At 46.4% G+C, this 26,884-nt stretch overlaps 1 protein-coding gene across 3 annotated transcripts in view; it reads left to right on the top strand.

Moving 5' to 3' along the window:
• Positions 1 to 26,884, top strand: part of SEL1L3 (SEL1L family member 3) — a 96,869-nt gene that overhangs the window by 40,204 nt on the left and 29,781 nt on the right. For all 3 annotated transcript variants that reach the window (XM_078068467.1, XM_036090610.2, XM_036090612.2), the window contains exons 9-14: positions 958 to 1,098; positions 12,396 to 12,607; positions 13,813 to 13,992; positions 20,404 to 20,523; positions 22,204 to 22,344; positions 25,999 to 26,061. In XM_078068467.1, coding sequence (XP_077924593.1) covers positions 958 to 1,098; positions 12,396 to 12,607; positions 13,813 to 13,992; positions 20,404 to 20,523; positions 22,204 to 22,344; positions 25,999 to 26,061 — 857 coding nt within the window. The remainder of the gene's footprint in view (positions 1 to 957; positions 1,099 to 12,395; positions 12,608 to 13,812; positions 13,993 to 20,403; positions 20,524 to 22,203; positions 22,345 to 25,998; positions 26,062 to 26,884) is intronic.

Genomic DNA, 26,884 nt, shown 5'->3' with positions numbered 1-26,884 from the left:
TCATCCAGGGTGTTCATTGATTATAAAAATCGGTTCCTGGCCTGTCTTCCAATATTCTGGCTTGGATCTAGCGCTTGTAAATTTCTCTGTGCTTAGGTCTTCTTGCTGGATACGGCGGCACTAGAGTTAGTCACATATGTTCCTTCTGGAAGAGAAATTCCTGTGGGGCCTTTGCCATCCGCAGAAGCGAATTGAGTATGGCAGTCCTGCCCACACATCGCACGCTCTCCAGAGCTGAACCTCCCCATTCCAGGCTGTGCGGGATGGGTGCCTCTGGGACACACCTCAGTCCGGTAGGGTCCACAGAGCACGGTCTCAGGAAGTGAGTAGACACAGTGATAGGTAAGCCTGGAGATGCAGTGTTTTTGCAATGTCATTTAAGAACAGGCGATCCTGGTCCCCAGCTGCCGCGGGTACAGCTGACTCATCCAGAAAATACGATGCTGTCAGAAGAGGGGGAAGATCTATAGGAATAGTAATATCCCAAACAGGAAAGAAACTGATTTGGATAACTGATGTAATTTCAGGAGAGATCCTCTGAGTTGGAAGGCCATCCTTGCACGCTGATCTGTTTGGTGGCATGGGAAGGTTTTCCTAACACCCACTGCCTTGCCTCCCTGGGGGTCCTTGTGCTTTGCTCCTCAACTCACACTGCCAACAAAATGGCCTAGATATTGGCCTCCTGGGGAACAGTCCGAGGCCAGCTGCTCATTCTGTAGAATTATTCCACGGCCATCAGCAACTTTGGCACATTTCCCTTGGACATGGCTTTGAATTTGTGACCTCGAGGCAGACATATCGGAGCCGATTTCAAATCCCTAATGGACCCAAACCAACATTCAGTAACATTAAGTCTGACCTTTTATTTCTACTTCCTCTTAGGGAGGAGGGATTTAGAAGGATGAGACCTGCCCTCTCCTAAGGCGATGGCTCTCTTGTGCTTCCCTTGGCCTGTAGGTGACCTCCGGAACTCCTACCTGGACCTGAAGCTCAGGTACGGGAGACCCTCCACGTGCAGAGCCTTCCCCTGGGAGAAGGAGCTGAGAGACCGGCACCCCAGCTTGTTCCGGACCTTGCTGGACATGGGCTTGTGGGCAGGTAACTGTGTCTTTGTCTCACGTTTGGACACTGGTTAGCAAGGCCCCCTCTTTTCCAGTTCTGCTCCCCCTCTTAGTCACATACACCTCAAAGTGACTTTTCACCCTAGTGTCCTAGGTTAACTTCACGTTTAAATTCTGCCCTTGTATGGCCACAACTCTCTGTGTATCTGTGCACATTCCCGACACCAAATGCGAAAACAAATTTAGGAATCACTTCCAGCCATTCTTTTAAAGCCAAGGCCACAAATGATTGGTTTGGCATGTACATTATTATCAAAAAAAATTTTTTATTAGTTGCTGGTATCTAAAAACTGGCACAAAAATGCAAATGTTTAGCTTTTCTTGAAAACCCCAAAGATCTGGTAATGCCGGGCCTCCATTCCTGCATTAGTAGTGGTTCTGGAAGTGAGAGTTGTCACAGGTGTGTTCCGTCTATCCACCGTCCCACCCCGTCCCCCCATCCCAGCACCTCCTGCCTGGGCCCTTAGGCCCTTGAACTTGAGGTCCTGGACTTGAAGTACACACTGCAAACGGCATCTCGGGAATCTGTCTATACTTCCCGAATGTGGCCGGCTTCTGCTTAGGCCCATCACAGTTTGGGTTGGCTTAGTAATGAAGTGCACGCTATAGGGCCACAGGGGATCTTGAAATGACGTCTGTTAGGAAGAGGAGGGGAGCTGGAGGTGTTCAGCCCGAGGAAGGGGATACAGAGAGGAGTGATGATAACTCCTAGTGGTGAGAGGCAACCCATGGTATTGCTGGGCATCCAACCAGAACCTTGAGCCAAGGCAGCGCAGAAACGGACTTCTGCTTCACGTAAGGACTTCCTAAGAATGTCAGTGTTCAACGGAAGAGATTCCCCACTGCAGACGGGGCAAAGGGAATCTATTCTGGCCTGAAAGAATCCGAACCATACCAGATATTTCCTCTTTCATTCATTTGGTACTTGCTGAGTGTCTGCTCCGTTACTTGGCTAGACTTTAGAGATAAGTAAAATAACACAAGGTCCCTGCCCTTAAGGGACAGACTTGAAAACAAAGAAAAATGGTGATGCATTTTTAAAAAAGATTTTATTATTTATTTATTTATTTATTTGAGAGAGGGAGTATGAGTGGGGGGAGGGAGAAGAAGGGGGAAAGAATCTCAAGCAGACCCCGTGCTGAGCCCGTGGAGCCCAACGCAGGGCTCGATCTCATGACCCCGAGATCACGACCTGAGCCGAAACCAAGAGTTGGATGTGCAACTGACTGGGCCACCCAGGAGCCCCTGGTGATGCATTTTTAATAAAAGTGGTGGGAGTAAGTGGTAGAGTCACAAGGAAGGGAGTGGTCAGGGAAGGCTTCCTGGAAGAGGTGACACTGGGACTGATTCCTGAGGGGTCCGTGGGTATCTGGGTATCGGAGGCAGAGTAGAGGCAGAGATATGGGAGCAGCACCGCCTTTGAAATGATGTGCAAGGCGTTTGGGAGGCAGGAGAAGTCCCGGACGGTGTGATTCTGACTACCGTTCCGACAGCATCTTGAGAGTTTGGGCTTCACCTTGTAGGTGACAGGGGCCTGTGGAAGGGTTTTAAGCAGCGGGCGGAGGTGCAATCAGACTTGGGTTTCGAGGTTACTCTGGCAGCAGCAGGAGGTTGGGGGGAGGTGAACAGGGGGGTGTGCGGGGAAAGCAGTGGGTCCTTGGCGGTCCATGGTCCAGGCCAAGGATGCAGGCCTGAATGGGACAGGGTGGTGGGGACAGAGCTATGGCGTGTAAAGAGGTTGGCTCTCAAGGCCGTGGGACCGCTTGCATGCAGGCAAGGAGGCCAAGGAGCAGGAAGCCTGTGGACTCCGGGGACAGCATAACCTCTGCAGCCAGGCGGCCTGTCTCCAATTTTAGCTTAGCACTTACTAGCCACGTGGGCTTGGGCGAGTTACTCCATTTCCCCGAGCCCGTTTCCTCATCTGTGCAATGGGAATGGGAATGGTGCCACCCTCCTAGTGTCGGCTTAAATGAATTGATGCTTATAAAATAGTTGAAACGGAATCGGCGTACAGGAAGCCCGGTACAAGCGGTGTTTCATTTTGGACTGGATAATTCCTTGTTGGGGGGCTGGAGGGGAGGTCTGTCCTGTGCATTAGCTACATTTCTGGCCTCAACCCACTAGATACTAGTAGCACTCTCTCCCCTCCCATGACCCCCCTCTTGAGTTGTGAGGTCTCCAGAGTCTGCCAGATGTCCCCAAGGGGGCCAAATCTCCCGACATTGAGAACCACTGCTGTGTGTTATAGATGTTATCACCTGGCAGAGACAGTCCCCCGGTTTCCGCTGCTCATGCCGGACATGCATGCTGGGTAGGTTAGGCTCAATGGGCTGAGGCCGCATCCACATCAAAATCGGCTTTATGAGAGTCCTGATCATATGTAAATATAGTTTTACCGACTGGGAGCAGGAGTGACTCATCTTCACAGCACATTCTTTTTTTTAAAGTAAATACTCTCAGTAAGAATGTTTTCATGTTATTTTTATAGCTCAGAAGTTTTGTTTATAAGAATTTAGAATTGTTTTTTTTTTTCCCCCTCCGTGGAGACCTGGAAACGGAACCTAATTAAAAACCCAAATCATGAGCTCCTACACCTCACGCTGTCCTGGGCTGTGGGACGGGGGAGCCGTCACGTGTCAGCACATAGCGTGTTCTGCTGACCCCTCTTAGGCCTCCGGGGGCTCCGTCTGTGGTGACAATGGGAGCCCCAAAGCCGGATTTGCCACTTTACAGCCCACTGCTGGTGCCGAACCAGCCAGTCGAGTCCTTCTGGTGCCAAGTCTGCTTAGAACAGCGCCAAGGAGCGTCTCCCGAGGGGCCGTATCTGCGACCAGGGCGTCTGCCGCCCTTGGGCACCCAGCCACCTGCATTCCTTTGCTCCCTTCCCTTTCCTGGAGCTGAGGAGCAGGTGGGGAGATAGGGCAGGAAGGGCGGGCGAATCTCCAGAATGAACCTCAGGCCCCCATTCTGCCTTCAGCTCCTATTTTTCTAGGTTACGCCGTCCTGTCCATAAGGACCGGGGAGCCTCCTGCAGAGGTCGGGCATACACTCCCCATTAAAGTTCATCTCTCTGCCTGGCGCACTGCCCTTGCTTGGGGCTATCACAGTGCCCTCCTGCTAACCCTGGAGAGAGACTGGTGGTGTACACTGTGTTCAGTTTCTAACAAGGCTGAGCAAAATGCAGAACATTTGATTTTGTAAATTGAGAGAAAAAGAAAACAAGTCTACATGTTTTTAATGTATCTTTACTCGGGTCTCCTATAAAAGGAATAGTCGTAGACCAGTGTGGCTATAGATCCATTCCTGGTTCCTCCCAGGTTCCTCTTGCCGTAAGTGTCTATCTGGCTTTGGAGCGCTTTGGACAACTCTAGCTAATATGAACTATGTCTACATTCTCTTTTCTGCTGTTGCCCCGAGCTGTCCCATCCTGTTGACTAGTAGACTTTATTAGAACATCCTCATCATCTTACATTTTTCATATCTGAGATAAGCTCTGGGAATGGAGTCAAGGATCAGATGTTCGGTGCTTGGAATTCTGGCTGCAGGAAGAGAGACAAGGAATTTAACTGTGTGAGAAACGTCTTCGTTTGCTCATGTCACGACCTTCCATCCATTCGTTCACTCAACAGAGGTTGACCAAGTGCCCCCCGTGGGCCAGCATAGAACAAAAATGGGGCCATGTTTTGAACGAGAGTTTTTTACATAAATAGAAAGAGAAACATCAGCTCCATTGTTCCTACCAAGGGAATTAATTTGTGGAATTATTTTTTTCCCCGGCATTTTGAAAAAAGAAGACCACTTAAGACAGTGGCCTGTGATTTCTGGTTCTTTGCAACAGAGTCATTTTTTTTTTTTTTTTTTTTGCGGGCAGCCTGTCCGCACATACACAGCCCACTCCGCTTCCAGGCCACTACACGTGCGTGTTTCAGACCTCAGAGTGTGTTTTCCCGCACTGTGTGATTTCAGGCGGATCATCTGCTCTCCACCTAAGCCAACAACACACTTCAAAGGAGTGATGAGAACACTGCAGGGTGTGGACAATCGGGAACACTGGCTTCATGCACAGCCAATAGGGAGTGAATGACTGTGTTCCCTGTAGCCGGCCTAGCGAGCTCGGCAGTGGTCACTGCTGCTCCATTGTTCCCGAAGGTCTCAGCTGTATTTTCCTACTGCTAAAGAGAATCACCAACTATTTGTACCCTCACTCTTTAAGGACTGTAATTAAAAATTTTTTTTGTGGGGCACCTGGGTGGCTCAGTTGGTTAAGCGACTGCCTTCGGCTCAGATCATGATCCTGGAGTCCCAGGATGGAGTCCCGCATCGGGCTCCCTGCTCAGCAGGGAGTCTGCTTCTCCCTCTGACCCTCCCCCCCTCATGTTCTCTCTCTCTCTCATTCTCTCTCTCAAATAAATAAATAAAATCTTTAAAAAAAATTTTTTTTTGTGGTAAAAATACATGTAATATAAAATTCTCCATCGTAACCATCTTTATGTATACTCTTCAGTAGTGTTAAGTGTATCCACCTCATTGCACAGATCTCTAGAACTTTCGCACCTTGTAAAACTGTACCCATTAAACAACAGCTCCCCATTTCCCCTCCCCACAACTCCTGATAAGCACTATTCTACTTTCTGTCGCCATGAACTTACCTGTTCTAGGTACCTCATAGATGTGGAATCATCCAGTATCAGTCTTCTTGTGACTAGCTTATTTCACTTAGCATCATGTCCTCAAGATTGTTGTGGCAGGTGTCAGAATCTCCTTCCTTTTTAAGACTGAACAATATTCCATTATGTATATACCACATTTTGTTGATCTGTCGATGGATACTTGGGTTGCTTCCACATGTCGGCTATTGTGACTAGAGCTGCTGTGAACGTGGGTATGCAAATACCTCTTCCAGACTCAGCTTTCAATTCCTTTGGATATAGACTCAGAGGTGGGATTACTGGGTCATATGGTAATCCTGGTGTTTCATTTTTTGAAGAACCTCATACTCTTTTTTGTAGTGGCTACACCATTTTACATTCCCACCAACAGCGCACAAGGGTTCCCATTTCTCTACATCCTTGCCAACGCGTGTTATTTCCTGGTTTTTTGAGAAGTAGCCATCCTCGAGGGTGTGAGATGTAATTTATGTTTGTAATTTATGTACTGGGTCAAGTTTGGTTTAATGGCAATTAAGAATGATGCTCTCCTGAGTGACATAATGCTATGAAAGAGCTTCATGGACAGAGAGGCACCATATGGCTATGAGGGACCGGGTCGCCTGAATAGAGCTCATCGCACTCTACCTTGAGTTATAACTATTGGATCCTGTTGGTGTCTCTATCACTCACGCAATTGCAAGCTTGTTGAGGGAAGCACAAGAAGTATAAGTATCCCACTTACACTTCCAGTTCTCCATGGTGTCTGCAATGGTGCTGGCCATGTTAGGTGCTTAGTTATCGATCCTTCTTCTAGATGACCCTACACAGCACGTTTCTATACCAGGTTCAAGGTCTATGCCAGCCAAGCCATGAAACCAATCCAGACGGATAGAGGACTATGGGCTTATTTGCCTTCTTTCTACATTTTTCTCATTTCTTAGACACTTCTTCAGTCTGTTCTCTCTCAGGAGCTGCCGTCCTTGTTCTGAGACACCTCTGCAAACAGAGTTCTCTTTCCCAGGTCTGCCAGCAAGCTGCTTTCCAACTCCTCCCCATCAACAAAAGTAGCCCAGAATCCTTCTTAGGCACACCCATTACAAAAGAATTCCCAAAACGTAGCCCTCATGGTTCTCGCTTTCATATGCCCCTTATCAAGTTGCTGAAGTAGACAAGTGCCCGGATGTAAAACAGCCCCAAGGTTCGTGCAACCCAGTTTGGCACCCATGGATTGGATCCCTCCAGCACTGTGCTGGGCCCCAGGGCAACCATAATGAAAAGACTGCCCCAGCCCACACAGAACTCTCTACCAAGTTTGCGAAGGAGAGAGGCTTCTTAAATATTGACAGCTGACGTGCTAACCTTGTATAAAATGCAGCTGTCCCCACTGGCGGTTCCCACTCTGAAGAATCACAGGACGCATTCCTCGTCTCCCAGAGTAGGCATGCCTTTGAATTAAAGATGGCAGTGCTCCTCGGGGTGCTCAGCTGCCGTGCATATAGATGTGGCACGATACCCTTCCTGCCTCCCGGCATTCCAGAACTACTGCTCTGCATCTTGATTTCCTTGCCTGGCGCGGGGATTCTGTACTGCTCTGTCCCCAAGTCCACAACTGTCCAGGCTCTGGGTGGCATCCAACAGGAGACCCCGTGTTCAAGACTTCAGGGGAACTATTCTGATTGGTCACCCTCCATGTCGTTTCCTGGGGAACCTCCAATTCTCTAGGAAAATGGCTCCTGTTAGAGCATAGAAATTGCCCTATTAGCATTTGGGCTTTTTCCAATGCTAGGATGGTAGGATTCTAGTATGCGCGCTTTTTCATTATTTAAGAGGTGTGCTGGCTATTTCTTTTACTCTCCTGTTGCAACTTCCTTGTCAAAACAGAACCCTTAGAATTCAAAAACCCTTTGAATGGGGCTCCAGCATCCAGGGAAGAGAGGTGGTGGGGATGGGGGGTTGCTGGTAAAAGGCTGCAGGGATGCGGAGATGGTAGTGGAGGTGGGGTTCGAAGCCAGAGAGCTGGTTTGGGTAGGAAGGAGGGAGGAAAGCTGCAAAGACTGAGGTGCAGGTGGGGTGCAAGGGCAGGCAGGGACAGGTGAGTGGGACAGGTGAGCTGGCCAGCAGGCCCCTGTGGGCATCTGCCCTGAGGCCGGAACTGTTCACTCTCTTCCCTCCCTTCATTCTGGACTGGGCACGTCTGAGCCCACGGGAGCTGTGGCTACAGGAAGCCCAAGGTCTGCCGGCAAATGGGTCTCGGGAGGAGGCCGGATCTGAGGTGGGCTCGCCTCCCAGGGCTGACCATCTGCATCTTGTCCCTCTCATTTTTGTTTTTGTTCCCGGCCGGCCTTGCCCCCGGCTTAGGAGCGCTGAGTGCAGAGTTAGAGGGGGCCCCACACTAGATACCGAGGGGTTGCTGGCCTTAACTGGTTCGCTTCTAACTGTTCTTATTTTTGCCAACAATTGCAATGTGTATTTGGAAACACTAAAATGCAGAGCACGGGAATGGTAGACATACAGTAATGTTTCTTAATAACACCTGGATACCGTGTCCTTTAAGAGCTATTTTCAGTGTCGTTCATTGAAAAATCTTCATCTTTATTTTTATTTAGGAAAGCATACATTATCTTTTTTTTTTTTTTAAAGCAAATACACAGAAGCACAGAGAAGAAAACAGAGAGGGCCACACTTTTCCTGCCCAGAGGTCCCCTGATGGCAGTCCTGAGGGTGGGGTGGGGGGGGATGGAGAAGGGAGGGAGAGAAATTATGGGACAAACCTGGAAAACTTGCATACTGAAGAGTACAAGCAGTTTACTTTTTTTTTCTTTTAAGATTTATTTATCTATTTTAGAGAAAGAGAGAACTGGAGGGGCCGGTGGGGGGGGGGGCGGGGTGGTGGCAAAGGGAGAGACACAGACTCACCACTGAGGAGCACGGACAAAGGACACAGATCACCCCCTGAGCCCAAAATCAAGAATCCGAAGCCCAACGCACCGAACCACCCAAGCGCCCCAAGCAGTTTACTTTTGGGAAATAAGCCACCTCCTTGGGGCTCTGGGGCTCAGGGGATCAGAATGCAAATCAGGAATATACTGTGTTTTTTTTTTTTTTTTTTTTTAAGGAGTAAGCCGGGTGAGAGCTTCCTTTTCTGGTTAAATGACATTTTCTCCTTTCACTTCTTCTTCCCTTTCCAACTTGTACTTTGGATGCGTTCCACCCTTTGGAAGCTTGAAACTAAAAATGACTTTCCTATCGATGCCCCCCGTGCCTCTCACGAGGAAGGAGTCTGCCTCTCCCCTGAATTCTCAATCAGATGCCCACTCCAGCTCCCCAGCAAGGGCCTACCTTCTCATTTTCTGCTTTTTGCCTCCGTTGATGATGAGCCCGCCACTGGCCACCTTATGGTATCGGTCTTGCTGTAGAAAAGCAAAACCAACAATGCCGCGCTCCTGGGGAAATAGGAAGGGTTAAGGAGTGGAGCGGGGGCGCGGGGGCGCTGGGCTTTTGTTTCCTTAGCTTCTGGGGCAGGAAGCCAGAAAATGGGAACATGGCTCCTTCTTCTGTTGGGTTTGTTTGTTTGTTTCATTATGCCATTCATCTCCATAAACAAGGCATGTTTTTTAGTTACAGATTGACTAGAAAAAAATGCATATGCTAAACCAGATGGGTGAAATTAACAGTTTCATTAAACTAATTTTGAAATTGCCAGTTTTACAGACTCACCAGTGGTAGCATGCACGGCTTTGCTTTTCTGCCGCAGTTGGAACTTGAACTTTAAAGAATATGCAAAAAGAGCAGTTTGACTTTAGACTTATTTATTTTTTTTATTACATTCACTAGCGCAGAAAATTGTTTAGATTCTTTTGCAGAGGAAATACTGATTGGTAATATTTGGGTGTGGGGAGAGTTAGGAGTTTTAATGTGTAAAAGAAATAACGAAGCCTTTTCAATCTGCCTTGGTTGCAGTCTGCGGGTTTTTGGTGCTAAAGCTTTGAGCTTTGTGAAGGATTCCCCTTTTGCTCCTTATTCTCCAGCAATCCCAGCTATCTGGGCACTCTTGCTAATGATTTCTGGGGTTCTGTGCCAGGGGTCAGCTGGGGTAAGTGTTTCATTTGGAGCTTCATTTGGTTTGGAGTTTCCTCTCTCCTCTGAGCCCACAAAGCCCACGTCTGTGGGTACTCAGGCAAAACTCATCATCTTGGTTAGGTGTTTGGCAGAGCAGGTGAGGTGGGGATGAATCATTAACAAAATGTTAATGTTGCTTTGCTCAGAATGTGCACAGAGAGGCATATCTGAGATGGGTACATGTTTAGAAGTAAATATATGAATAAGTAGGAGTAGGATTTATTTTGCAACTGCATCGGGGTTCTGCAGTGCATACTAAATCCAGCGGAGAAGGTTGGTTCTTATCCTGTCTAATGGTTGGGTAGGATGGAATTCTCTCAACTATTCAAAGGGAAAGTCCAAAATGAGATCCCCAGACTCCTGGTGGAAAAGGGGGTTATTATTCAGATATATCCCAACAGATGAGCAGAGGGAAATGTTCAAGGATGTTCATTGCCGTGTTGGTTATAGCAAAATCACTGGAAGCAGCCCAAGGGTCTAAAAATAGAGAACTGTTTGGGGACACAGCCCTGCTGTAGAATGCAATACTAGCGAAGCTTTAGGAAGAATGGGCTTCTGACAGCCACAGACAAATACCCATGATACGTGGTTAATTTAAGCAAAAAAGTTGAGGGTCAGAATTGTAGGAGCTTTTGTGGAAGAAAATGCATGTGTATCAATACAGAGAGATGTGTATATGAGTTATATAGTCTGTGCAAAGGGAAAAGTCTGGAAGCACACACACCAAGCTTTGAACAATGCTTGTCTTCACTATTAAAGAAGGATTAGGAGAGAGGGCACTTCTGGTTTTATTTTATACAAATCTGCATTTTTTTTTTTAAACAAGCAGGTATTTCTTTAGAGATTAAAAAATACAGAAAGAGAAGCAAATTCCATGTGTTCAGCGGGGTAATTTTTTTCCGCACCTATTGCTTGGGATCGAGAGAGTAAAAGCAGACCCAGCTGTTGCTTCTTGGAATCTAGAAGGCTGGGGTGAGGGGTTCCAGGAGCCAGGAGATGAGACTGCCTTGGCTCCGGGCAGGGGTGGGCTCCTTCCCCGCAGCTCGGCAAGTGGAGGCACGTGTCCCCCACTCAGGGGGTAGCCCGCCCGCCTGTGTGCCCAAAAGGACTGGCACCAGCTCATAACCAATGGCTTGGCTTTCGCAATTTCATCCTTGGATCCCACTGGCCTCTGTTTTTAGCATGGACTCTGCAAGGGACTTGCCCTTAAATAAATCCGATCTCAGACCTGCCCATTTCAGTTTTCCCACATTGGAACCTCATTTCTGTTCACTCCTTAATGGAGTGCTGATAGAATGAGTCTCTTGTTGCCCCCTGAAAGTTATTAGTAACATTTTAATTTTGGATAGAATGAAGAAAAGAAAAATGTTGGACATAACTTTTAGGCAGATACAATTTTAGTCTTAAATAAGATGACCATGTCTCTTTAAATGTAAACAATATCTATACAATCCTATCGGTCTTTCGAAACGTAGCATCTAATAGATACACAGAATAGAAAGTAAACATTTGTTGCCTAAATCAATGAACAAGAGAGATGAATAGTGTAAACTACTCTAAACTACTGGAAGACCATCACCCTTACGTTATAAGGCCATATAACTTGCTAGTTTGGGCTTAAATGTTTATCAGATTTATAGGATGGTTAGGTGAAAGGAAATACCATACAGCTGAAGGCAGTTGCATGGAGAAGGGTCTACTGAGAGTGGTAGGGTACTTATTAAGACATCTCGTTGCCTGTTCATCAGCAGGTCAGTGCAGCAGAGTAAGTAGGAATGGCTTTTGTGACCCGCAAAGCTGAACTCAAAACTGGGCTCAGCCACTTGCCAGGTTTTGTTAATGTTGGACAGGTTAGTTGACATCTCCAGGCTTCGAACTCCTCATTGGAAAAGTGAGGACACTAAGAATAGTACCTACCTCATAAGATTGTTCAGATTACATGACATAATTTGCATAACGCACCTAATCCAGTATTTGGCATTTTGTAGGCCCTCCATAAAAGTTGACTCATTCCTTTTATTGTATTTAGAAACCCTCAAGAAAAACTGGAGGCAAAAGATAAGAAAGCATCTCAAAATAAGGTTTTTTTGTGCAACTTTTTAGAGCAGCACCTAGGAACTATTTCTGAGATAAAACACATTCTTCTTCCGAGAGTCTTAGAGGGAAAAAAAGTCTCTCTGGAACTTTCGGCGGTCCTGATTTGGTGGTGAGTTACACTGAGTAAATTACTCTCTAGAGACGCTTTCTCGGCTATATAAGGCACATCCTTTTTCCCAGGATACTAGGCTGTCATTTCGTGCCAAAGAAAAAGCTATTTGCAGAATGACACCGTGGCATCCCCAAAGGGTTTAATTTACCTCCCTGGAAGGTGGTGTATTTCAAGGCACTGCAGAACCAGCCATATTAATAACTCAGGTGGTTTAATTGGCTTTTCCCTCTTCTTTCTAAAGCCACGTCGATCCCATGGTAATTAATCGTGTGTGCTGTGAATTGTGGTTATTTACAGTGCCAAGGAACCAAAATGAATCTGTATTAGAAATCGGCAGGAGGATATTTGAGAAGGCTGTAAAGAGACTCTCCAGTGTTGATGGTCTTCACCAAATTAGCTCTGTTGTCCCCTTTCTGATGGATTCTAGCTGCTGTGGATACCATAAAGCATCCTACTACCTCGCAGTCTTTTATGAAACTGGATTAAATGTGCCTCGGGATCAGCTGCAGGTAGAGTATTTCATGGGTTCCAGGAACATCAGTCACCTGCGTTATATTTGCAGAGTAATGCTCTCATACCCCAGGTAGAAACCGGACCTCTTCATGCTCCATGGAGTCCTTTAAAAATCTTGACACTCAAGAAAAATGTCCTAGAGCTATGTTAAGTACAGGATCTTCTGTCTTCAGAGAGTGAGAAAGGGCGCTTCCTTTCTGGACGCAAGCTAGGGGATATGATTGGCATACTCTAAGGAAGAGTTGGGGCAGGGCTTACCAGAATCCCACTCCTTCAAGAATAGGTGCCTCTCACCCAATTCTTATAACTACCTAACTACGCTGGCTGTAGGACCATTATCTCTCATGACTATTTAGCTAAGTGAAGTCATTTGGACCTCTAAGCAAAATATTATCACATCCAGCCTTCTGCCATCAATACAAAAGCCATACCAGACTGTTTCATTTGTGGTTCTGAGACCCAATTAATTATGCAACTTGCTAAACATTTGGGATCCCATTTTTAGTAAGTGCTATGAGTGGTTCCTGATCACTTTTAATTTTCAGATCTGCACATAGGATTGTTCATCCTGGATTTGAAGAGACTGGTTGTTTAAACCTGCCCAGGTAGTTCCATATTCCTTCTAAGTGCTTTCCTGAGTCCCACAAAGGTAGAATAGTGGGGAAGATTCTAGCCTTGTCTCTGTCACAAAGTGGCTGGTTGGCCATAGACACATGACTTCAAGTCTCTCTCTCCCCTCTTTCCTCAACTATGAAATGAGGCTGTTGGACCAGCTGATCTCCAAAGACCCTTCTCAACACTAACATTCTGAGAGTGTAAGATTAGGACATGGCCACTGTTCTTATCATCTTCCATAGATAATGTAGCTGAAGCAGACCAGGGATCCTTAGACCAGTTGGCAGATACACAAGAAGATTCTATGAGAGAAATCAGGGGACGACCCCTGTTTTCACTGAGTGAAGGGCAGAAGTCAAGGAATCATAATATTGGGCATTAAGAAGGACAGAGAGCTAGAATTTGTGATCCATTAGAAAGTTGCTGTGGCTTCTTTTCTAAAGATTGTTTTTTTAAAGGCATGTTAACGTGTTTCTGGAATGACTAGGTTCATATATAGGGACGGGGCCAGATGACCTTCCAATGTTAGGATTTTATGACCTTTTGCTACAATCCTATGAACACTTGGTAAATTTCTTCCTAACAGGGCATGTTGTATAGTTTGGTAGGAGGCCAGGGCAGTGAGAGGCTGTCTTCCATGAATCTTGGATACAAACACTACCAGGGTATTGACAACTACCCCCTGGACTGGGAGCTGTCCTATGCCTACTACAGCAATATTGCCACGAAGACACCCCTTGACCAGCACACGCTACAGGGAGATCAGGTAAGAGAAAGAAGTGGGTGGAGATGGTCATGGCCCCGTTTACTGGGGCTTCCTGAACAATTTTATACAGTGTCTGCACCTGTGGCTGGTTCATTTTCAGGTCTTCAGAGGATGAGCATAATTGAATGGAGAGAAAAGCTATCTTGCACTCTCCAATTCATATTTCCTGGCTGTGTTCTCAGGCTGAATGCAGGAACAATCCTACACCCATGCATGAAAAGCTTTTCATGAGCAGGAGGACTAGCGTGGGAAGAATAGATTTGGCCCTGGACAGATTTCGATTTTGCAAAAAATGTGTACCAGAAACATAGACACCTTTTCTTTGTTCCAAGATCATGTGAGGGGGTGGGTCTGTAGGTGTTAGGAGTTGGGTCACATTGAGTGGGGGGAGTAAGCCAAGGGCTCCTATCAATGTGTAACCAGCAAGCAGGGTCTGCGGTATAAGGAAGCAAGCTCCATCCCCAGCTATGTTCCCAGTGCCAGGCACCTGATGGTTTGCTGGATCAACTGATGGTTTGCTTTGAGGACCATGAATAAAAGGGTATAAGTAGAAGTGATAGAGTAAGAATTCAAGGGAAGCTGCCTCTAGTTGAGGCAGGTCTGCATTCGGTGGGAGCAGACCATGGCGTGGTTGGCCTCTTGGAATGTATTTGTATATATCCTCTTTATCCAGGAAGGATTGAAGAGGTTTTGATGGTCATAGCCCTGGAGGTGGTCAAGTTGAGAGGAAAGGCAAGCCGTCTCTACCAGGAGGTGACAATTTTTTCTCTGTAAAGGGCCAGGTAGTAAATACTTTAGGATTTGCTCATACAGCCTCTGCCAGGGACAATATATAAGCAAACGGGGAACCTGGGTTTGTGTAGCTATAACTAGTACGTAAACTTCATGGCTGGATTTGGCCCCAGTGGAGGCCATAAACTTGATTTTCCCTGCTTCTGTTCGGTGAGCCCAGGGGATACGCCCGGCTAGGTCAGGATTGTGGAACCTTAGCCTCGGCGGCTAATTGGGAACTCATCCACTCACTGGTCCCCAGCGTTGCTTCTGGATTGCACTCAGAAATCCACAGTGCAGAAAAGTTGCACTTTGTTGATCGGAAACGGATGGTGCCAGAAAGGAAATCTACAGTGGTCGCCGTATGGTTTCAAAATAAATGACTCAACGGTATATGCTGTCGGTGACCATTAAACATGAGTCAAACCATAAAACACCAAATGGCTATCTATAGAGACGTTCTAATTCCTTCAGGAAACAGTGATTTCTCCTGAATAAACTTACACAATCTCATCATTATCGTTTGTATTCTATCAGTGTATATAAGCTATGTGCAAAACTGGACCTCAGTTTGATAGGAATTAATTTATGAATCGACGAAGTTGTTTTTTTATTTTTAGAAAGGAATTATTCTGGAAAAAAAAAAAAACAACCATCCACACAAAAAACAAGCCACAAAATCATACTGTGGTTGTTCTACTCAGCCTGAATGTGTTAATAATGTCCTCTATGTATACATTATACTTTTAAGAATTCTAATTCAGCATAAATTAGCAATGGGAAATGGTATGTTGCTAACAACCTCCTTTTCTTTTGAAGATTTGGCACATGCAATGTTACGATTATGAAAAAATGTTTAATTGGTCAGAACCAGGGAAAATGAATAGAGGAGATCCATCTTGCAGCTGAAAGTTGTATGATTAAGAATCACAGGTAGGAATTATACAGTTAGGAGAGTTGTATCCTCGCTCATTTTCTTAAGAATGTGTAATTAATGGCTTCTTGAGAATTTAAGCAGGTGTCATACATTGATTTAAATGTCCTTTTGTTGAGACATCTATTAATTCACCAGCAGCACATAACAAATGAGGAGATATGGAAAGCCAGACCTCTAATTAACAAACCAAGGATCCCTCAGTAACTCCTTCCTTGATTCTTGCTTCATTTTCTCTTTTATGTAACTCATGGTTCACATCATTTCATCTTCTTTATTAGTAATCTCCCTTCATGTCACTTCTGTATGATTTAGCGGGACTCTGCCTCAGGTGAAAGAGAAAGAAGCTGCTAGGTTTTGTTTGTTTTTGTGGCTTAATCGCAAATGAGTTTCTTTCATTCTCTCTGCTCCTGGGAATGTGCTTTTCCACAAGGTTTGGTCCCCGGCTTCCTCGCTCTGCACCTGCTAGAGGGGCAGGGGTCTCATCCACACCCCTGGTGTCAACTGCTTTCCACGTACTGATGACACTCAGACCTTCCTCTCCAGCTTTTCTTACGCACCCCCAACTGCAATCATAACACACCGTGGAGGCAACCAGCCACCTCCCCTCTCCGTCCCCCCAAACTCCTCCACAGATGACACCACTGTCCATGGTGCTAGCCGCTGAGTAGCCATCCTCCCCATCCCATCAGTTCCAGTCATCCCACCACATTTACCTGCCCATTTCTCTCTCCTCCCATCCCATCCCTGCTGCGCCAGGTGACATTCGCCCCTTGTCATCTCTGCCCTGAGCCACTGGACAGCCTCCTGTTCTGTGCTGAATTATACCCACCCCACCCCAACCCCTAATTGAAGCCCTAATCCCCCAGTATCTCAGAATGTGACTCTCCTTGGAGGTAAAGGCTTTAAGGAGGTAACTCAGTTGAAATGGAGTCATTATGTGGGCCCTGGTGTAATATGGCTGGTGTCCTTACGAGAAGAGGGGAGTAGGACACAGATAAAACAGTGGGATGACCACGGGAGAACACAGTGGGAAGGTGGCTATCTGCATGGTAAGGAGAGAGGCCTTAGAAGAAACTAAACCTGCCGATATCTTGATCTTGGACTTCTAGCCTCTAGAACTTTGAGAAAATAAATGTCTGTGGTTTATGCCGACCGATCTGTGGCGTTTTGTTGTGGCGGCCGCAGCAAATCAATACACGTCCTAACTGGTCTTTCTGTCACTAGTCTTGTCCCATCCATTCTCTTCTCACTGAGGCCAAACCAGGCTGTCCACAGTCGAGATTCTCAACCTGGTGGCACATCGAAGTCACCTGGGGGTTTAAAGAATAGCTCTGCACGGGCTCCACCCCATAGTCTTGAAGTGACAGGCTGGGGGGCTAGGGCATATGTGTATATGTGTATATTTATACAGTTGACCTTGAACAATGTAAGGGTTAGAGGCACTGATTCCCCCACACAGTTAAAAGTCCACGTATAACTTTTGACTTCCCCAAACTTTACTACTAATAACCTACTGTTGACCAGAAGCCTTACTGATAACATAAACAGTCAATTCACACATATTTTGTATGTTACACGTATTATATACTATATTCTGACAATAAGGTAAGCTAGAGAAAAAACGTTATTAAGAAAATCATAAAGAAAATATATTCATAGTACTGTATTTATTGAAAAAAATCCGCATGTAGGTGGGCCTCTGTAGTTCAAACCTGTATGGTTCAAGCATATTTAAAAAGCTCAGCTGCTCATAATGCGCAGCCCGAGTTGAGAAGTGCTGACCCACAAGATCTAAGCTCAGCTGGTCGCTTGGCATAGGAGGCTTTCCTTGATCTGGTTTCTGTTTCTCCAAGCTCAGTTGTCAGTAGTCCCTGCTCAGCCCGTCTCCTCTGGGGACACCATACTTTTGGCCACACCTGGAGCCCAGCACACGGTATGAGCTCTTTAAAGTGTTTCTGGCCCCAATGCTCCCTCCTCAGTTTCTGTTTCTTCCATCTTCCAAAGCATAAAATTCTCTTAGATAGACCATCCTCACAACGGAAGGCTGTGAGCTGCACAAAACTGCAAAACCAACAGGAGGGCGAATGTTTAAACTGCTGTCAGCCTTTTACGTGTTAGAGCGAACTAAGGACCTAACAAATGATGAGTTCCCTTACTGAGAGCTTAGCATACACCATCCACTCTGCTAGCTCTTTTATAAACAATCTCATTTAATCCTCACGCAGCCCTATGAAGTCAATTCTCATTTTACAGAGGAGGCAACTGAGATTTAGAAGCTAAAGAACTGCCCAAAGTCACACAACAAATGAGTCATGGGGCCTCAGTTAGAACCTAGGCCTTTCTAACTCTTCATAGTATAAAAAATAATGGCTGATAGGTTGAGTGCTTTCGATATAGCAAGTATTGCGCTAAGCTCCATTTTATGGATGCAGCGACTGAACTCAGATCAGTAAAGTTAGTGGCCCAAGGCCCAGGGGTAGTTAGTGGTGAGTTAGAGTTCCTCTTGGTCTGATGTGAAAGGTTGTGCTCTTAATGGCCCCATCCTGCTGCAAAACTTGATGACACCACCCAGGGGAGCAGGAGGGGCTAAGCCAGGGGACAATAATACAAAGGACAAAAGTGTTCCTTCTTCACAATTATGCACAGCTGCCCAGGTCCCCCCAGAAACATGACCTTTGCCAAGACCCTCCTTATGACACTGTTTGAATTTACTATGTCTCAGGGAAGACAATGGAACAGTCTATCATTTCCTTCCTCTCAGATGTATGAGTCCTTCGCTGGGTGGTGAGGCCCATGGTCCCCACCGCCAGCCAGCCTGAGTTTGACATCTAAGCTTGAAGAACTAAATATGTGATCTTGGATAAGTTACTTAACTTCTGAGCCTCAGTTTCTACATCGGTGAAATGGGGGATATTGACAGTGATACTCTTATAAGGTTGCAAAGATTCAATGAGTCAGTCTTGGGCAAAGCAATTAGAACAGTGATATATCATCAGGATATATCTTATCGGGCTATATCAGTGACATATCATCACTTGGCAGAGAGTGGCAGAAACATCTGAGAGTGTAAATCCTTGCAGGGTAAGAAGTCCCATGACAAAGTTAAAGAGAAAGAAACAAAATAAGAAGAAAAACAACCAAAAATCAAAATGTCCAAGTTCTCCTGTTGAAAAAAAAATTCTAGTTGAGAATTCCATTATTTGAACAGCTCAAGCTTCAGTCCAATTCCAGGCTCATCACAGACAACAGAGTGTCCCCTGGAGTTTGAGCTGAAACGCCAGCTCATTGGCAGCACACTTGTCAGGGTCAAGGAGACAGAGTGGATTCTAGGGCCTTCTTGCTAGAGGGCGACTTTGGGCAGCCGGAAAGAGCCCCATCTTCGGAGCTAAGCCAGCCTGGCTTCAGGGCCTGCTCTACGGAGTGACCGTAAGCTGATAGTTTCACCTTTGGAGCCTCGGTTCCTTTGCTTATAAATCAAGGACAGTGATATTTGGGTCACAGCCCTATGGTGAGGATGAAGTGCGAAAAAACTTTTAAATACCCGGCACAGAGGGTTTCAGTTAAAGGTAGTGGGTGTCATTATTCGAATTGTTGCTATTTGCTCGGTGGCCTCCCCAGGTGAGACACTGAGCAGGCCGTGACGCCCGCTGGGTGCTGAGCCCCAGCAGAGTCCCCGCTTCCCAGCTTCGCAGCGCCCCCCGGAAGGGACCCGGGGCTCTGCAGGGCCATAGCAGTCTCAGGAATGGGGCTGCAGGCTAGAGTTTGTGAATATAAGGCCTTTTCTTAACTAACAAAGAGGGTCAGAAGGGAAATCAGGCCTGGCTCCTTGTTCTCTGAGGCTTCTTTCCCAAACTCATGCAGATCCAATTTTTTCACCATCTGCCCGTGGCATGTGCAGAGCGCGGGAAGCCCTTTCCAGGACCCCTCATGGCATTGTTAATAGACTTCATTATACTTCATTATGTATAAGGGGAGACCGTGAAACCACAGAACTGGTCTCTTGATAAGCAGCCAAAATTTACACATCAAAATGAGTCTGATTTTCTTCAGAGGAGTTGGATACTTCAGAGGCTATGCGCCAATTCAAAACATTTTGTGAACTCTCCCTTTGGGTTCATCCTTAGAGCCTCTAGCACATTCTTGCTCACATCCTCGGAGTGAACATGCCCTCTTTTTTTTTCCAGGGTAGATTTAATTTTTGGAAATAGCCAAAAGATATTTGAAGCTGAGCCCGCTAAATAAAAATGGTTAGGCATGCAGGATAATAACACTTTGGGATTAAAAAAAAAAAAAAAAAAGGTTGTACTTAGAAAATATTGATTTACCTTTTTTGATGCTGTGTGTAATCAGACTCTGAAATCAGCGGCATGAAAGTGGTCTTCTGGACAAGCTTGAGCAGCCGGAGTGAAAGGGGAATAAATTTTGCCCTCCCAAGGCAAACGCTTTGTTTGATAGGAACAAAAATGCCCACTTAGACAGATGAGATGTGACACATTCATTTAAGAAGAATCTGATCTCATGGCATCGTGAACACACTTCATATTTCAATCATTCATATAGTTTTTACTTACGTGATTGCTAGTTTAAGAATAACATCCTGGCTCTTGTGTGCCCAAATCATTTGGATATTTCCCTTCTCCCCCTCCTTCCCTTTCCTTCCTTCTTCCCTCCCTCCCTGTCTCCCTTCCTTCCTTCCTTTTCAGGCGTATGTTGAAACAATTAGACTGAAGGATGATGAAACACTCAAGGTACAGACCAAAGAGGACGGAGATGTCTTTATGTGGTTGAAGCATGAAGCCACCCGAGGCAATGCGGCAGCTCAGGTAAAAAAAAATGTGGTCCACTGTTTTGGAAGCCCATCAGTTGTAATACCCAGGTTCTGCCATGGTAACAAAATATCTCAAACCTCACTGGCTTAAAACTGCACGGGTTAGTTTCTTGCTCCCGATATCCGTCTGATGGGGAGAGCATGCGCTGTGCTCTCGTAGACCCCTATGAACGGAGCTAACAGGGGCTTCACTGCGACACAGGCCCCCACAGCCATGGCTGCTCAGAAATGGCACAAGCCACCTCTCACATTTTGTGGCCAATGCAGTCACGTGGTCTGTCTTGACCACGCGGGCAGGAAGTGCACCCAGAAGGAGAGAGAGCCGCACGGTTTGTGATCTGTCCTAAAGACTATCATCAGACATTTTAGGGCATTAGATAGAAATAAAAAGAGTGCAGGAGAGATTAGATGGGTATCAGGAAGAAAGCCATGAATTCAGCTAGGAGAATAGCAGAAATCAGGTTCAGCATGACCAACGGACCAACCTTGGCTCTTGAACATGTCTTGTTTCTTGGATGGACTTTTCTGAGGTACCAGGAAGGGCAGAAAGCTGGGAGAACTTTCTCATCTGACTTCTTGCCTTGATTTCACTATGAAGAGAAACCCTTGGCGGGAGCCAGCTTAAACAGATTGCACTGGGAGGGAGAAAGCTCCCTTCCCGAAGAATGGCCTTAGCTTTTGCTTTGTGCTCCTAGTGAGCTTACGGTGTGGTTAAGGGCCTCTGGGTCTGCTAAGCAGGCAGAAGCCCAGAGACGGGAAAAAGAAAGAAAACAGAAAAGACAAATGCATTGACAAGCAAGCATTTCAGAGACCCTTTAGTAACGCTAGGTCTCCCTAGAGTTTCAGGAGATACTTTGCTGGAAGTTATAAGTACTTGAGTAGAGGGTAGAAAGAAAAGGAGATGGGAGAAGAAGCAGAAAGGAAGAAAGACCATCAGGGGCCAGAATGGGGCTGGAATGTTAACCAACATTCCTCTGCTCCCTTCTCGGGCATCCATCCCCAGCCTGCAGTCTTTCTAGTGCAGGAAGGAATTCCAGTGCCTAGTTCTGGACATACCACTGTCAGAGTTATTTCCTGGGTGCTCCAGAGCTTGTATGAACTTTCCTGCCTTCATTCAGCAAATCTTTGTTGAGTAGCTTCTACGAGCTTCTGCTGAGCTTTGCTGAGTGAGGGCTGAGGGGAGAAAGACAGACAAATCACATCGTGAGGTTCCAATCCCCAGAGAGCTCCCCGCCTCGAATGTCATGGTGGAATGAGCCATGTGGACAAATGCTGGAGTGGGAGGAGCTGAGTGCCCTTCTGATACGGATGTGCACAGGCCTCCAGGCCACTCACTAGGCTCAGGGGACAGCGTGTACCTTCCAAAAGAAAGGGGCTTTGAAGAGAGGAGACAGTCATTGTCGACCAAGTCTCACCCGGCTCTGGCCCTGGGTGCGGTAGACTGACTCACATTCACGTGCAGACATGCATTGTTTCCAATTGGGGCTAAGAACTTGTATTTACACAGGTTCACCTTTCAGGGCTCCAGCCCCTAGTTGGAAGATGACACGTGTCTACCTAATTCCTGGTTCTCAATATGAAAACATTTGAACTAGGTTTGTCCTTCCACCTTTTAAAGTCTTATGTTAAGCATTACACAGGAAAGTCATTATTCTAAATTGCTACTGTCTTGAAGCAACGATTGGCCCAGATGCTGTTCTGGGGCCAGCAAGGTGTGGCCAAGAATCCTGAGGCGGCGATCGAGTGGTATGCCAAGGGCGCGCTGGAGACCGAGGACCCTGCATTAATATATGACTATGCCATTGTGTTATTCAAGGTAAGAGTCCCTCAGTTTGGGCTAAAATTACGCAATTCTTATCAGGCTTCCCGAGCAGTTTCCCGTAGGCGTGCAGGCAAACGAGGATTCTGTAACTGGAGAAACTCAGTATACGCTTCTGTCACTCTTGATGGAAAGGGATATTTGCTGAAAAGGCAGAGTCAGAAACAGTCCCCGGTCTCATTTTTTAATCATTAGTCTTATGTTTGGCACCTGGATTCTCTTTGCTTTTGCAAGAACTGTCTAGAGGAAGCACCCCTATTTTATGGATTGGAAAAAAACGGCCACCAGCCCCCAGAGGTTCTGCAAGTTCACCACCAGACAGAGTTGTCATTGAATTACAGCTTAACCCAAGTGCGTGTTTGGGCTGGCTCCCAACAGTCTGGTTGGTCAAAACAAAGATCTTGTTTTAAGCCAACAGGAGAACGGGGGATGGGTTGAAAGGGCATTAGCCCAGGAGACAGAGAATGGAATTCAAGTCCCTCCTCCGCAATCATCAGCTATGTGTCCTTAGAGTTATTTGATCTCATGGGGCAATGGTAATGACCAGAGATTGAATGAGATAACATAATGAATGGGCTTCAAGAAATGTAAAATACTGTCTTATTCTCGTAGTTTGCACTGATTGAGCACTTATTACATGACTTACATGTATTAACGCATTTAAGCCTCACAACCACCTTGTGAGGTAGGCACGGAGGTGCATTATGATTGCTGTTTGTATATGTGGTAACAGAGGCAGAGAAAGGTTTTTTAATTTGCCCAGGGTCACACAGTTAGTACATTTTAGAGATCTGGGACTGGGATCCAGGCAGTTCGGCTTCAGAGTCTGTGTTCTTCACCCCTAAACACAAGACATCACCTCACCAGCCTTGGAAAAGCAAAACTCTCTTGATTTTGGGAAGGAAGCCCTTGGGCCCCATGTCATGCCCAAAGAAAGCCGCTACCCTCATAGCGAGTGTCTCCAAACAAGGACATGGAGTCACGTGGCCAGGTCCATCTTCAGAACCACAGCTGTGGCCGCTCACTGATTAACAGCCATGACTTTGCTACATTTCTAACCCTCTATAGCCTTAAAACCTATTGGTTCATATGGTTTCCAAATATAGGGTCTGGACGTTCCTTTTTCAGTTGTCAACTCAACATAGAAATGGTTTGACTCCTAGCCATATGCCGAAGCATCCATGTGTTTATTCAATAAACACCCATTCCAGGCTGACGAAACGCCAGACTCTACGCTAGAGGGAGGGACAGATGGATGTGTGCGCCACATCCCCGACCTCAAGGGGCTTGTGCAGTGGTGGGGAGGGCAGGCACAGAGAGGCACCCGTCCGCCGGAGCTGGGGCTGGCCACTGTCAAAGTGCAGAGAAAATAGCAGCATGAATCAGACATGACTTCTGCCCACCAGGCGCTCACCATCTAGAGGGAGAGGCAGATACAGGAAAAATGACTCTGGAGGTGATGGATTGTCTGCTTTCCCAACCTTAAAGATTTTGGGTTTTCCCGCATTCTAACGAAGAATCCCTCAGTGGGACAAGGGAAGCCCCTTATCGGTATTTCAGTAACGGGAAGATTTTACCTCTGGTCAGGAGGTCACTTTAAGTGTGTTCCATGTGAAATAACCCCATGCAGAAAATGAGCTTCCCAAATGTGAAGAGCAGTAGTGTGCTCTGGAGCTCTGTGTGGGCATTTGGCACATTGTATGATGGCGCCATGGTGGCTACAGCTTGGCCAGACAGTCTAAGCCATCCCGTCTTGCATCCACATGAGGATAGCACTTTGACTTTTACTGTAGCAGCTGTTTTCCATGAATTCACCCAGTGGACACTATTGAGCACTTACTATGTACCAGGACTTTACATTTCTCTCACTTAACAACTTCCAGTGTGACTCAGATTTGTGCTTAGTGCAGGGTCTTTGTGCAAGAAATTATCCCACTTAGGTTTACATAACAAATATTCTGGAAAATACTTGGTGCCTAGAAATCAGAGTACCTGAATTCTAGTCACAGATCTAACTGTGAGGCTTTGGGTAAGTCATCCTCCCATTTTATGCCTTTAAAGCAAAGAAGTTGGAGAAGATAAACCTTGAGTTCAACCAGGTTCTAACGTTCTGTCGTCCTGCTCTTTCCTACGCTTTTCCAGAAAGTCCAAAAAGGTTGTCCCCTTGCCCCATCCAGTTATTCCACGTAGCCTCCGTGTCCTTTTTCCTTTCCTCTTCCTCTCTGTTAAATGAAGTAATGGTGCATTTCTGAAAAATATTTTCATCTTCAACTTTGCTTCAGCTCATCAGTTTCATTAAATAGGTAACTTGAAGGCTAGGAGAAACTTGGTGTATATAATTTAACTTTTAGTTGGATTCGCAATTTTATTTGGGGTCCTGAAAAATACAGAGACAAACATATTCTGCACGTTTTCTGTAAGGAGGTTATGAATCATTATACATTCTCAGCACGGAAGGGGAACGCCTAGGAGGAAGTAGAGTGTGCTAGTTACAACTTGGACTCTGGAGCCTGCCTGCCTGGGTTCAAATCCTGCCTCTGCATCTCACTTACTGTGCGATTCTGGGCAAGGGCTCAGATGGGAATGCTAGCAGCATCTCCGTAAGCTTGTGGTGAGGATTAGATGGAGCAGCACAGTGCTGAACCCACCGCTTTAATTAACACAGGGATGTTTGCTCGTTCTGTCTTCACTTACTGTAGTGCTATTTCAATAGAGCTAAAAGTTCTATTGGTACAAAGCACTCCCAACATTATATCACATGTGACCCCATCAACCTCTGTGTCTCTGGCCAGGAAGTCTCCATGGGGCACATGGGGTGAGGGTGTCAACACAGACGCTAGGTTGGTTTAGTAGCAGCAATGGATTTCATCCGGTTTACCTTGCCCACCATCTTCATTGTCAGTCCTGTGGTGAGAGAGATCTTGAGGCCCTCTCCCACTCTACCCTCAGACCTGTCACTTCCCCCACACGGTCCTGCGGACACCTCGGTGAGGTCCCACAAAGTTCCTCTCTTGTAGCAAGAACCCCAAAGCCGTTTCTCTCTGTGGCGGTGCTTAAACCGCCTCTAGCTGGAAAAACTCTGTAGGAGGAACCTTGTCAGTTTCTGCCAGCATCTGACGCGACAGATTCCAAGGGGTCCTATCTCCTTCACAGCTGGCTCTTGAGCTGGTCCGCCCTGGAGACTCCCGAGAGGACCCAGGAAGGCTGCAGAGGACAACCTAATAACTTCTGACTGTCCCATCACAGATCAAGGGCTGTATGTGGCTCGCAAACGAGGCCAGCCACAGAGAAACGCATCCAGGATGACCAGACTCACTTACTTGTTCTTCAGGGATTCTCCCAATAGTACCTGTGGATTGACAGGAATGGGATTCACTCGATGATAATGGGGGGTTTGTATGGATGCTAAGCGGGCAAGGTGAGGTCTGCTGCCTCTGCACCACACATATAAGCAAGATAATAGTGAGGATGATGATGATGATGGTAGAGTAGTTCTGCGTGTAGAAATCTTTAAGATAAGGCTTTTAATGAAGAAGGCTTGGGTTTTCTTTTTGAAGTATTTTATGTGGAGCACTGATACACCTGCGTCATGTTTTCAAGCGCGCTCTGGGTTTATTTTCTTCCTACTCATTGCTGTTTATCATTGTTTAGGGTCAAGGAGTGAAAAAGAACAGACGGCTTGCTTTGGAGCTGATGAAGAAAGCGGCTTCCAAGGTAACACTTTCGCATATTGTCAGAGGGAAACATTTGCACCACACACACCCACACGCTCACAGGGCTACGAGAATAAATGGCCAGCCTTTGGCCCGGCCCATGGAAAACGGAGTGGGGAGGGAGGGGTCGCTGCCATAGTGGTGATTAGTCATTTCGGAGCTGCAACACGTACAGAAACCCGCCACAAAGGGGACAGCGGAACTCAAAAGCTGAATTCACCTTCCAGTCAATAGAATTCAGGCCGATTTTGTTTGAAGGCTAAAATTATAATCACAGGCTGCCCGGATAACAAGCAGTCGGGGGGGGGGGGGGGGGGGGGGGGGGGGGGGGGGGGGGGAGCGGGGCTCCTTGGAATTGAATGGGTATGTAGACAAGCCATTGAATTAGGAAAACCAAAAGCCGAATTCCTTTGAAGGTTAACCCTGTCGTGTCCAAAGCCCGTGTCCTGCCCGTGCTTTAATAATGGGGATGTATATCAAGTTGACGGCCAGGTTTAAAAATTGCTTTGTTTTTGTCACTGTTTTCTTTAAAATGTTGTCGTCGAGTCAGCTGGTTTCACTATAGCATTGCAGAATGGAGGTTAAATATCACCTGTGAGGGGACACACACACGTACAATGCATTGCACACCCACACAAGCACGCTCACAGGTGCATGCATGCAACTTGCAAATAAATTCGTAGAAACCACTATAAGTCTACAACCTCGACAGAGTCCTTTATAGCCCTTCTGGCGCTTGAAAGTGCCCCCCTCCCCAAGGCTGCTAATACTTGCCTTATCAACAAAGACTCCTCAAGTACCCATGCTGATTTCTTTTTTCCCCT

Source organism: Halichoerus grypus, chromosome 3 (genome assembly GCF_964656455.1).
Source record: "Halichoerus grypus chromosome 3, mHalGry1.hap1.1, whole genome shotgun sequence".
Taxonomy (NCBI): Eukaryota; Metazoa; Chordata; class Mammalia; order Carnivora; family Phocidae; genus Halichoerus; species Halichoerus grypus.
This window is presented reverse-complemented; position numbering and strand designations above follow the sequence as displayed.